Source organism: Pavona decussata, unplaced genomic scaffold, assembly GCF_977016875.1.
Source record: "Pavona decussata unplaced genomic scaffold, jaPavDecu1.1 SCAFFOLD_8, whole genome shotgun sequence".
NCBI classification, from domain to species: domain Eukaryota; kingdom Metazoa; phylum Cnidaria; class Anthozoa; order Scleractinia; family Agariciidae; genus Pavona; species Pavona decussata.
The window spans coordinates 695001-708757 of record NW_028145431.1 but is presented as its reverse complement, the minus strand read 5'-3'; the positions used below and the strand labels follow the sequence as shown (position 1 = coordinate 708757).

Here is a 13757-nt window from a genome sequence, read left to right as displayed (position 1 = left end):
TATCTCGGAACGTTGTGTAAAGTAGAAAAGTAGTCTAATTTTCCCGCAACTAGTAACGCATTTTTTATTCTATTTTTATAATTGTCGTTGTTTTAGTTTTTTTTTTTTTTTTTTTAATTTTTTTTATAAGTTTGCGAAGAGGGGATGCTTAAAAGGCGTTTAATTTCGTCTGAATATTGTCCTCCAACATGGTTGCCTTGTAAGCTACATGAAAAATTGCCTCGAGTGTCACCGGGATTGTTTCACTCTTTTAAGTGAAAATTGTACAACAAATTAGTTGCAAGACAATTCTAGAACACGGAGACAAAAAACTTCAACTGAATTCTTGAAACGAGCAACTCGCCATTTGTTCTAACGCATTTTGGAGACGAAAATGCGAGAACATGAAAAAGTTAGCCTAACCTTTTTCAAGATGCAATCAATTCTGAACCAGTTCATCTATGCCCAGAGACAATCAGGAACGTTTTAGTACTCTGGGGTGGTAATTTACAGCAAAACTGGACCATCACTTTTGGATTTCTGCTGATACAAAAAAGTTTTGCGGTCTTAGAAATGACAGCAAATCTCCGCGCACGGCACTTAAACATCACTGCCCAACGGTTGTTGTTTTCGTTGACCAAAAGATTAGAGATTGAGATTGAGATCTCCAACACAGCCTGAGGATGTCTTTGGGAGAAGAGATAACATTTTACAAAGCGTGTAAATACCAGGATTACCAAAGTGACCTGGTATTGACCCCATATGTGTGTTGGATTTGTTAATGGCTCTCGTCCTTATTCCGAGGATTTTCTCAGGTTCTCTGTTTTTTCCTCCCACTACAAAAGAAAGAAAAAGAGCTTTCCGAATTCCAATTCGACAAGGACTGACACTGGAGAAAAAGCCTCTCTGTGGATATGTCACAGAGAAATGTCATTTATTTATTGCGTGCGACGTAAAAAGAACGCACTCCTTATACAAGATTGTACGGGGACAGTCGATCGATCAACGAATGGATCTTGGGACGCGTATCTGGCATCCCCCACATATTTTGCAGGGGCGGATGACATTATGACCAACTTGGCAAAGAGCCTGGGATCGAGATCATCGAACACACTCCCTTATCTTTGATTATTACTACTTTAGAATTTATCTTTTTATTTCTTTTGTGGCGTTTTTAATGAAAAAACTGAGTGCACATCTAATCACTGAAGAATTTAAAATTGAAAAGTCTATTCAGTGGAACAAGGTTGTTGTTGTTGTTGTTTTTTTTTTGTGTGTGTGTGACTTTTCGCATGGCCTTCACCATGCTAGTTTATACAACAACAACATGCACCAACAACAACTTTATTCCACCCCTACAGAGCACTACAGCTGAAATGACATAAAACGTACAATGAAATAGAAAAAAGGGTATTGGCTTCCTAAAATAACTTGAGAGTTAAAGAACAAGGAAACCAATTTACATGAAATAAATTACAATATTGTGGCCGGAAAACACAGTGAAAAGAGAAAACAAACACAACAGAGACAAAACCACGCACACCAGTATCTACCTAACAAAATAAATAAATCAAGCTTAAAGCAGTAAATAAATCATGGAAATCATGAAATAAAAATGCCAGTACAGTATAGAAGCCATCTTCATTTTGAAGTGTCTTCCCTTTCCCAAAGCAAAGCATTTGTTTTTTTCCTCTTTCAGAATAAAAGCAAAAACTGAAAATTAGCTATAGCCCATTTTGCCCCCCCCCCCCCCCCCTCCAAAAAAAAAAAAGAAATCAACAAAGGTTTCATTTTGTGTTCGAAAATGGGTGTGCAAACTCAAGTATAATCTTTAGTTTTTAAAATGACGTTGACGTTTATTTAAGTAATCTCGTCCCGGGACGAGTTTCATTACGCTATTCAGCCGCACTGGAATGAAAATTCGTCCGATAACTGACCATTCATGTGAACGTGATACTTTTCTCCATCCCGGGTAGAATTCGAAACTGCAACGAAAGCATCGTTTTACCGCCAGTTGTAATAATAATATACACCTGTTTAAATATTGTGAAAATCATTCCGTTCAAACGCGGCCTTAGAACGGCTTTAGTCAAGCAGTTACCGAAGAAGGCCCTGTTTTAATTAGCTAGTATTTTGCAAAACCTGCGTTTTATTGTAGCTTATATTTTTTTATTACTTTTGTTCTCAAAACCGCTTCCGTAGAAAAAACCGGAATTAAGATACTGTGTCAAAAATGTTTAGCTTAATTAATTTTGACAGAGAATGTATATTTCTTTTATGGAAAATGGAAGAGATATTGTTTTGTCGTGCCCAATTTGCGTGTTTATAAGAAATGACCTCCGAGAACATTCTAAAATAAGATTTAGATTAGGCTACAAATGTGAGTGTTTTAGCCTAACATTAATGAATCCATCGTCTCATTATTTTGCGGATCAATATTGATATTGTGTTGTTACACCACAGTGGCTAAAAATGCGATCATTTTTTATTAAATCGCATACCTTCGAGAAATCTAATTTCTAGTAAGAATTTAAGGATAGTAATTTGAGGATAGTTTCCCTCCAGGAAACCAAGTGTGTTTTCCATTTGCCAATGAAACAAAAAACACTGAAAACAAAAAAATTGGGACTATTAATCGTTGAATAAAGGGCACTCTTTTAAAGTCAAAATAGCATTCCAGCAAAAAAAAAAAAAAATGGAACTTTCTGCCTACTACTTGCAACGCCACGCGACTGGAAAACGGGAGAAGTTACAAAATTACAAAATTCGGAAGCGTATGAAATTTGCCAACTCTCTGTTCCCTCAAGGAAAACAAGGACTACATCTTCGCCACTGAAGAAAGTCCTGTATGTCAGAATTTTCGTTCTTGAAATGTTGTGACCCGTTTGAATTCCACTCACAGGAGGTTTCTCATTGTTCGCGCGTTCCAACTCTCGATGAAACTAAGTTTTCTCCCCAAATACGACTGGCTGTTCAGATTCGCAAACGAAGCGCTGCTAATTGATTTCATAGAGGTGACATGTTCCGCATTCGCTGTACTGTAAACACAATTATCCACAATGTTCTTTTTAGGTTAAGGACTTCCAAAGGAAAGAAAAAGATGGACGTTTATGATGTTGTTATCTTTGCATTCTAAACCTTTATCAATTTTCAGTGTTAAAATATTTTCCAATCGAACTGATCGTGACAAAACTAAATCATTTATATTATGTTATATTGCTTTTTTAGTTGCATTGTCGGTGACGTTTCACTTGTTTCTTAATGTTGTCATCTTTTTCTTCTGACTTTCCATAAAGGCCGACTGTTTACTTTTTTTTTTTTTTCGAACAAAAAAACGCGAATAAGAAATTCGTTTCATTTTTGTTTCTGTAATAATAAAAAAAACCCGTCGTATTTGTAAACGATTACACTTCCTTTAAATATTTAACCAGCCGTCCTACATTAGAAAATGACCAATTACAGAATTACTTAAGTTCGAAGAATACTACATAAAAATAACAATAAAATTTAAAATAAATTCTTGTGATATATTTTGGGCGAAAAAACCTTGACTGAGCTTCTAAAAGTAACAAAAAGCTACAGTAGAGTTGGATAAAAAAAAAATATGATATTGTAAAAAACTACGTTTCGGAAAAAAGGTGCTATTTTAATTAGCAGTTAAGAATTCCGCGTATTAAGTCATAAATACGTTTGTGTGCTCGGCACTGTTGTGGCCAAGCGGAATTGCTTTGAAGTTCACAAACGTTCAGATCTCAATAGCGAGTGCAATGGAAGCCAAAGCGTTGGCTCTCTTGGCAGCAAAATCCAGTTTTACTGTCGTCCTAATGCTAGCTTCCGTCATTGGGAATTCACTCGTGCTCGCAGTTGTATATCGAAATCCACGTCTTCGAAACATCACCAACGCTTATGTTAGTAACCTGGCTGTCAGTGATACCCTGATGGCAGTGTTCTGTATGTCACTGACGATCATCTCTGTGATAACTGCTGGCTGGCCGATGGGCTATGCATTATGCTACTTTCAGGCGTTTCTCGAAATATCATTGTCTTGCACTTCATTGCATATAATGGCCGTCACTGCTGTGAATCGTTACTTTCGCATTGTTCGCCCAAGAAAATACCCATCCATATTTACCAAGCGGTCGACAATTGTCATGACAGCGGCGATATGGCTTTACGGAATCGGATATGGGGAGCTTTATATTTGGGCAAGCGGAGGCGAGATAGTGTATCTTCCTAAAGCGGGAACTTGTCTTCCTCGATTTGTGCCGCTTCCCGTTATCATAATCGGCTACGTGGCTCCTTCCATCTTAATGTTGTTGTGCTATTTCCTGGTTTATAGAGTGGTCCGCCGACACTCTCTCACTGTGACCTGCTCCCTGCAGCGAGGTGAACAACGCTCGGGGCCAAATTGCGAAGAACTAAGAGCCACTAAAATACTGTTTGTTGTCATGCTCGGGTTCATTCTCTGTTGGGTACCAACACTGGCAATTGGCGTGATTCTTGCCAAAACCATGAAAGTTCTGCCTCCAGAGTATCCGTGGGTCTGTGTTATTCTTATCTACTTGTCTTCTGCCATAAACCCAATCATATACGGCGTCATGAATCATAAGTTCCGGAAAGAGTTCAAGAGGTTACTCGTGTCGGTCAAGAATGGAGTAGCGAAACTGTCTTGTTCTGTTCTGATGAGGGGACGTTTCAAGACAAGCCCGGAAAATCAACGTGAAGTTTTAGTTCTGCAAGCAATCTGTATTAACCCCGTAACTCCGACTTACCATTGCAGAAATGGCAGACTTTCTAAAACCTGCCCTTGGCAAAGATCAATCGAAAACGAACAGCTCGGTATTGAGGAAAGTTCCGCTTAATGACGCGCTTTTCAAAGAGGACAAGGGCATTGACGACCGACGGAGAAAATTTTTAAAACGTTATAGACCACATTCTGTTCCGTAGTTCTCTGATTTCTCATTAACAGGATTATACAAAAAAAAAAAAAAAAAAAAAAACGCGAATGTACTGACATGTTGTCCTTGAACTATGTGTGAATGAGAGACAGCACGAATTGAATTTTTTTACCTCTGAGATATTGACGAGGCCAGTGATCCTCAGTGCATTTAATACTAAAGTGCCCTATTGTCGCATTCTCCTTAAAATAGTTCCTTACTAGCTGTTTTTACTTTATCTAAAGCTCTGGATTAATGCCGAATCAAAACTACTATACTTTAATTTAATTGCAAAAGGCCTCTGAAGTCTTTTAAAAAACTAATTTTTCTTCCTGTTGCATGTTAAGCCTGGGAGGTAACTAACGCTTTAACCAAATTCTCCAAAGCCATGCCATGATCGAAAATAAGGTCAGTTTTGTTAAGATAGGTGTAATGTTAAGTATCCTTCTCGAAAAAAGACTAATCTGCTTTTATTTGCTCCCTGGGTCCGCTAGCTATTGAATATTAATCAAGGGATAATGCTATACGAAAAAGACAATCATTCAAAAGAACTGTAGGCTGCAGATTTTTGACGTCCTCATAGGCTTCACACTGGCAGGAACAAATTGCGCATGACTTTCCTGAAATGACTTTATTTAGGACGCTGGTGATAATGTAAACAAAGGTTTTCGTCCCAAACCCTTTCAAGGCATGCGCAATAAATAAGGTTTTCAATGAAGATAAAAATCGTTAATGAAATTGTGGCAAAACTGTGTGACCATCTTAAAAATGATTCATCACTACGTATTGTATAATTTTGCAGCAGTAAAGCTAATTTGTACACACATTTTTTATGGCTTATTCAGTGTCAGGATAATGAATTTAAGTTAATATATCAGTGTCACCTAATTTTTTCGAACGACCTTTTCTCAACCGTATCCAAATTTTGCCTGAACTGATCACTAGAACGTTTTTCCGAAATCATTCGTCCGAAATTATACACTTACTTCCATAATTCGGAGATGTGTACGTGCATGAGTAAATTGGCCTCGAGTCAAATCCTCTTACGTGGTAAACGAGTTTCCTAGCAACAAATTACTACAGTGTGCTCTTACACAAACAAGGTATCTCAGTAATTGATCATGAGTTTTTGTTTATCCTAAAAGTTTAAGTTTCATCGCTCCGAGAATGAATTGCATTTTCCCATCTTTCGAAAGTTTGAACTGACATTTCTCAAAGAACACAATAGTAATGGTAATGGTGTGTTAGTCATCGACTATGTCAAGATATGTTTCGATATAACCTGATTTACCGAATTTTATCGATTTATCGATAGATAGAGTGATACCGATTTTTATCAATTGACTACGCCGGGGAGTATGGCATTGGGAACGGAGAGCGGGAAGTAATATAAGTTACGCACGTAACGATTTAGCTTGTTCGGTAGCAAGCGTTCATATTGTGGGAAGAGCATTTTAGTTCCAAGGCAAGGAATGAGAGAACGCATTAGAAAAAGGATAGGACATTCAGTGTTATTATGCTTTTAAAAACAAAACGGCTAAATCTTCGGACAGATTTATGACATAGAAGGTTGAATATCGTAATAAATAATGAATCAATTTTCACATCATAGCCACCCACATCTTGACAGACTGGTTGAATGTTCCTCATTTGTCGTTTTCTGAGTCAAGAGCATCCTCTTAGAATATAAGCTACGCACGTAACGATGCAGCTTGTTCGATAGCAGGCGTTCATATTGTGGGAAGCGAAAACAGAAAAAAATATGCGAGAGAGAGAAAATAAACAAAAAATCGAATACGGAAGTGTCCAAGAAGAGCTAGTAGCAACCTAAGAAGCTCTAAGAGGCATTAAGAGCCGTTGTCAGTAACTTTCAAGAATCCGGCGACAAAAGCGAAAATTCGAATTTCTTTTTATTTGTCCGAAAAGACCTTTTGGTGAACTGTTTTCAAAAATAATATTCAAAAGTTCCAGCGAATTTTTATTTTGGCAAAAATTGGGAAAGTTCGAATCGACCTAGACGTGATTGAAATTATGCAAATTAGTACATTTTCAAAACTCTCGTTCAAGACAAGGAAACGTTTTCTCCAGTTGATGTTTTCACAATCGTTTTTACATCCCTTGTAGTCCTTGTGCCTGCTTCCAAACTATATTTTATCTCGACCTGAACATTCTTTCATTTGAAGTTGCCCACGTAAAGAATGCAATGTTTGCTATTCCTTAGATAGAGTGAATTTTGCCATATTTTAGATGACCATATCATCGGGGGTATACGAATATGCTGGCAATAAAAGACCTTGAACGGGCAATTTTTCTTATTTATCATGTTAAAATATTTAGTTTGGCCCATGAAAAGTGAGCGCGCTAGGTCGAGATATGTGGAATGCACTTTGACACAATTGACATAAAAGGTTGGATTTTAATAATTAATCAATTTTCACATCATAGCCACCCACATCTTGACAGTCAGATTAAGTGTTCCTCGTTTGTCCTTTTCTGAGCGAAGAGCATCTTCTTAGAATATTAGTTACGCACCTAATAATTCAACTTATTCGACAGCAGGCGTTCATATTGTCGGAAGCGAAAACAGAAAAAAATATACGAGAGAGAAAATAAACAAAACTGATCGAATACGAAGTGTTCAAGAAGAGTAGGAACCTGCGATGCATTAAAATTCCTGCTTGTATTTCATGCCAAAGGAAGTCCCATAATTTTATCTCCAAGGGAAGGAACAAGAGAATGAAAGTACGATGGAAAATGAGAACTTAAGAAATGGCCCAGTGGTTTTGAAAAAAGGAAAGGACATTAACAGTTATTATGCTTTTAAAAACAAAATGCGTAATCTTGAGACAGATGACATAGTAGATTGAATATCGAAATAAATAATATATCAGTTTTTACATCATAGCCACTCTCAATTGACAAACAGGTTGAGTGTTCCTCGTTTGTCCTTTTATGGGCGAAGAGCATCTTTTTCCTTTCTGACACAGACAGTACGGTCTCACAGAAAACAAAAAAGCCAGAGCATGGCGAGGATCGAAATCTTCGTTGGAATTCATTTGGTCTCTCTGTGGGTTCTTTGTGTGTTTGACAACAAACACGGACAAGCTGGTATGTATATAAACTATTAAAATTAATTAAATTAAATTAAATTGATTCGCGTATTAAAAAGTTGTATCTGAACATGATATTTTCGAGCGCTTTTAGCGTCAGTTAGCTCTGCTAAACTTGAGGAGAACTGAACTTTTGAGTATTGCCAAAAAACTGAATTAGGTCAAAAATGTTTAGAGAGTTATACCGCCTTTATTCCGCCACCCTACCAACTGTTTTTCTGAACTTGCATGCTGATGGACGGCAGTTGTTTTGTTCAAACTTGCATGAAATGTGAATTTAAGTGGTTTTGCTTCCAATTGTTTGGGAGTTAAACTACTCAACTGATTATGATTTACAGCCTTTCAGCGCTAACTATCTGTTTGATACTTTGTGCTTCGGCTCACTCCTCATTATTAGCAAAAGATATAACTTTATCACATAATCTTTTACTGGACTTCGGAGTGCCTAAATAAATGTGATGGACGGTTTATTTCTGCAAAGAAAGTTAGCTTTGTTGCAAAATAAGCACCACCCAACAGGAAGGTCACGTACACAAAGTTCGATGTGAATTTTAAAGCCCTTCCCAAACGGCACATGATAGTCGATGATGATGGTGCTGTAATTAAATGTCGCGAAAGACAATAAGATTCTGGCACAACTATGATAGTTGACGATAGTTTTTTCGGTCAGCTGTTTTCTCAACCAGCGCTCTCTAGATTAATTTTCCGTTTTTTGTTCCAACAACTGAAGGAAAACGAAGCAGGCTATCGCCCTCTTTCGCCGCCATGTCTGCAATGTTTACACTTGGCAGGTGCCTGACAATAAAGGCTTACCTCACAGTGAACTATCTCCGACTATAACAAGTTTCTCTACCAACTACTCTATCCTCAACTCAGATCATCCACTATCATGCGCCGTTTGACTAAGGCTTAACACAAAACTCTGGCTAAAGTTGATTCAGGAGCGACATTTTTTTTATTTCATTTGTTTGAAAGTTATAGCCGGCTAAACCTATCATCCTAGAATATATAGTTTTCTCAGTGCATAGAGAACCAAACCGCCCAGAGAATTACTGAGTATTTGCTGTAAAACTATTTGCTTGTTAATTCAGACTCACGTGCGACCTTTGTGATTCAAATTAATTCGTATGATATAGTGCCACCTGCAGGAAAATTCTTGCAATCGCATAATTTTTTTTTTTTAATAAAATCTTCCATGGCAAATTCGTACATGACTTTACTGAGTGACTGTAATTTGACATTTGTGCCGTTCAGATAGAGAGCTAAGCACGGACGTTCGTGAGCCACGGACGCCAACAGGAAGTCGAATGTTTCCTTTTTTTTCATGGGTTTGCTCCTTACCACGAACAGGAAGAACTCTTGTTGATGATTGTGGCTTGACATTACAAACGCTATGACGTTGAAACACTCCAAAAAGAGAAAAATCCCATTTCCGGTTGCCGTCCGTGGCTCAAAAATGTCAGAGCTTAATCACAGACATTCTGTGAGCCTTCTCGATCTATGCATGATTTTCTATGTGGAAGAAGATTAGAAGAAACAGTCGCTCAATAAGCGTATTTCATTAGCTAGATACCTTATTTCGATACCTACGCTTCTCATAATCTCATTAGAACTCAAAGAGTAGAACAAAACTGGTCCGGTTTTTCCGAAATGTCAGCCGTTTGGTTAACTTCAACATTGTTCTTTCAGACGCTTGTAGGTCACTGGAGTTTACTCCACCACATGACGGACACGCTCTTGTAAATCACGTGATGAGGAATATCACTGTTGACAGACAAGACTCCTGCCGTGTTTCATGTTACCTTGACGACTACTGCCTGTCTTACAACTTCGGCCGCCTTCGATGGACATTCCGTCTGCCAACTGAGTGACTCCGATCACATACAACACCCTGAGGACCTTAAAAAGATTGATGGATTTGTTTATTTAGGGACAGAGGTAATTATTCCGATAGCAGTACTTCTATTAGCGCTACCAAGGAAGGTTGTAATCTCACCACACAAGCCTGTCTAGTTTTGCACCTGTTCTAAACGGAAGGAAATAACACAAAACTAGAGAATATGTAAGGAAAAATTTGGACGTTTTTTTTTATGGCGGGCTGGAGTAGGTGGATTTCCCGCTACCCCCCCCCCCCCCCCCCAACCTCCATTACTTCGCAAGTATTAAAGCTATGACAATGATATTTGAAAGAGAGATAGTACGTCCAAAGATGTTTACTTGGATGTCCGCAACTAAAAATTATGACGTCATATGACGAATTTGAATGAATTTCTGGATTTCCCCTAAAACCTCAGGAAAGCGCGTAAAGTGAACGGAAGGCAATCACAACCAATAAAGACGAACGCTCACTAACATGAGCTAAAAACATAAAAGTTACAGCAACAAAGCAACTTTTCTTCATTTAACCATATTTACCATGTTGTTTTGTTTTTGACATGATTCTCTAAGATATCGACCGTGAAAGTAAATGGTTACTGTTTTCAAACTCAACAGAATGCCTGCTCCAAAAACAAGTGTTCTTCGCATGGCAAGTGTGCGATCAACCCAACAGATAATACCTACTACTGCAAATGTCAACCAGGCTTTGTTGGGGAGTTTTGTGAAAAACAAGGTACAGTAAAGTTTAAAACGAAAGCAAGCTAATAAATTCCTAATTAACCTCTATATGCTAATCATTGGAGACATTTTCCGATCAAAATCGCGATTCTCCGTAGAATTTTCAAATCACGTCGTAGATTATTACAGAAAAGTGTTGCATGCTTAATAACTTTCATTTGGTGGGCACACTTTTGGATTACATCAACAAGACTCAAATGTTAGAGTCACCATGCACAGCCAAATAAACAGCAACACGTGAAAGTACCGCTCACTAGCTTTCATTTGAATTATCACAATTTACACTCTAGACTTTAGAGTTGAAGGCAATTTAATTTACAATTGTATTCGAATTGATTCCACAGTAAGTCACTACTCATTAGATGTAACTCATTCACATTGTTGGTCTCCACCAACAGACTTAAAAGTAACTGAAAACCATCTCGTACAGCATAATATAGGCAGTAACAGCCATAAATATTCCTCTGATATAGACTATCTAATAGAAGTTTCCCCAAATGCCGTCAATTTATTAACCTTTACACGTTTGCTTGGATAACGAAAAAAGGAGGGGGGGGGGGGGGGGGATAAATAGACGAGGGCTTTGTGAAGGCAAAGTGTAGACATTGATCAGTAATGGAGACATGTCAATGATCAAAGATGAAGGGGTAAGACTACACATGTTATTTACTTATCACTGTACCATTCTATAGATTTAATATTCTTTAATGCTCCCAACCCATGAAAATATCGAACAAGATAACAACAACAAATGTATGGGAGAAAGGGGGTAGGGGATGAAGTGCTCGAGTTGCCAATATTATTGGAATCTTACAAGATGAGACAGGTACAATGTAAGGTGGTTGGGAACGAGAGGACTCACACAATAATAACATTTGTCACACAACAACAACCAGGCTAAAGAGAGGTCCTAATCCTCTCTCTGGAGTCCTAATCCCCAGGCCATGAGAGGTGGTAATCCTCTCCCTCTTTTTCATGAGTCCATCAAGTCCCCAGGCTACAGAGAGGTCCTAATCCTCTCTCTGGGATCCTAATTCCCAGGCCCCCTGGGGACAACCACAACAACAACAAAGGTTTAGCTCATTGTTACCATGATAAGAAGTTCATTGTTACCATGGTAACAAGGATATATGGGGGGCCCATTCTGCCACCAAAACTGACCATGTGAGTCTATGGGGCAAAGGGGCGACCTGTATGGAGCACTTCATCCCCAAAAATACACAAAGTGTATTCCCCATAGACGAACAATAAGAAGAAAATAAGCTCATAAAATCAATCTAGAATATACAAGACTGCAAATGGAATTCGGCCATCGGAAAGTGGCCGACTAATGCTGTTGGTAAGTTTCGGGAAAAATCTTGGAACCCGGGCCCCTTTGTATCCAATATCTGCACCATACCTAAGACTGTTACATAAACTCAAGACAAATAAATGGTCTGGGTGGTCAATAAGCACCCTCTCTAGGTTATTGACATTAATAGGAGTGGGTAAGGACCCAGTGAATGCTTCACTTTCTCCGGGAAGGGTTGGAGTGAAGGGTTCCCTTGTGTCCATCCCTTGCAGTGTCTCGATCGTGTTCCCTGGGCTCTCGTAGTTTCCCTGGAAGTTTGGGGCAGTCACGTCCCGGGTGTGCCCCTGCACACTTGTTACAGACATGTTTGAAACTACAGGGGTCCCTGTTGCACCACCCACTACGGTTGAAGTTATGGCAAGTGCCTCTGCGCTCGGCCCCAGTTGAGACACTACTAGTTTGGGGTCCATTTGAAAAAAGAGGATACTCCTCCTTTAGCACAGATGGTGCCACCGTAAATATCGTAAGCCATAGCTGCTGATCAATTTCCGACCACACACGGGTCTTATGTTGACCAGCTTTTTGGCGGAATTTATAATCATAAATTGCCCATCCTAGACCCTTATGTACCCGTGCAGCATACCTAATCAAGCTAAGGTACTGTAATAGCTCTTGGGAACGCAGAGGGAACTTCTGCGTGAAAACGCTCATATACGTCGTGAACGCGGTGGTCCACTGATCAATTTCTGTGATAGAGGTCGATGTTTTGCCTTTCTTTGAGACTCGAACAACTGAATTGTCAAGGGTGAGCACCAGAGTATCATCCTCATTGAACTCTGCTAGACTTTTTGGAAGGAGCTTTGATAACTCAAAGAACTCACCGGACTGTATATCCTTCACGTATTGCGCAGGGATGTCCTGGAATGGCGCTGCATGTTGACATACATTCGATGGAGTTGCTGTTTGCTGTAGTGTGACAGGCTCGATGGCTGGTGTGGCGGGAATGGGATTTGAAGCTGTTTGCGAGGAACTTGGCTGCAAAACCTGAACAGCGGCCAGAGCTGCTTCGTTGGCGAGTTCCCTCGAGGCAGCAGCGATAGACTCCTGAACCAGTTGGCGAATTGTATTTAATTGTCCTTGCGAGAAGGTGGCATCGTTCGCATTTGCGTTGACCACATGGTCTTGGGAATTTACCCCCACGTTGTTTGGTAGATTTGGTTCTCGCAGATTTGCGTTTGAAGCCGTGACTTGGGGACCAGAACCTCTTAGCCGGTTCAAAAGAGTGGCCCTGTTGCCGGTGGAAGCAATCTTCTTTTGTCGGCGCAAGTTTCTTAGTTGTTGGACCGAAAAACTGTTCAGAAGTGCGGCATCGGCGACCACATTCCTCTCTTGAACGCGGGACTTTCGACGAAGCGGCGGCATTGTCCTTGTCTGTGTACGTAAACTTGAACGGAAGTTCGTAGAAACAAACCAAAACACACTAAAAAAACTCCGCTAGAGCGAAGTTCAGACGAGTAATAACGGCAAAAATTCACAATTAGCTACAAAACCTCGGGGGAGGGGGGGGGGGGGGAGGGGCAATAAATAGACGAAGGCTTTGTGAAGGCAAAGTGTAGACATTGATCAGTAATGGAGACATGTCAGTGATCAAAGATGAAGGGGTAAGACCACATGTTATTTACTTATGACTCTACCATTCTATAGATATAATATTTTTCTTTATGTAATCTTTTCGTTTTTTTCAGCAGTTTATAAGAACTGCTCCGAAGCTCCGAAAGAAACAAGAATCTATTATATGACGCTGGGTATCGAACCGGAGCATTT

The 13757-nt window shown here is 39.3% G+C and overlaps 1 protein-coding gene and 1 pseudogene across 2 annotated transcripts in view; both read left to right on the top strand.

Annotated features, from left to right (window-relative positions):
* Window positions 1–3578: 3578 nt before the first annotated feature.
* LOC146488741 (melatonin receptor type 1A-like) lies at window positions 3579–4902 on the top strand. Its single transcript, XM_085113411.1, has one exon. It carries the CDS (start codon window positions 3747–3749, stop codon window positions 4839–4841), a length of 1095 nt encoding a protein of 364 aa, XP_084969537.1. The 5' UTR covers window positions 3579–3746; the 3' UTR covers window positions 4842–4902.
* A 2733-nt stretch (window positions 4903–7635) lies between these two features.
* The window catches only part of LOC146488739 (uncharacterized), a 16811-nt pseudogene continuing 10689 nt past the window's right edge, over window positions 7636–13757 (top strand). The window contains exons 1-4 of the transcript XR_014865365.1: window positions 7636–8024; window positions 9716–9964; window positions 10520–10637; window positions 13679–13757. The exon at window positions 13679–13757 is cut by the window's right edge and continues 35 nt beyond it. The product of XR_014865365.1 is annotated as an uncharacterized LOC146488739 (transcript). The remainder of the gene's footprint in view (window positions 8025–9715; window positions 9965–10519; window positions 10638–13678) is intronic.

Coding starts and splice junctions, on each gene's coding strand:
- LOC146488741 (XM_085113411.1), top strand. CDS start 3,747: ATGGAAGCCAAAGCGTTGGCTCTCTTGGCAGCAAAATCCAGTTTTACT.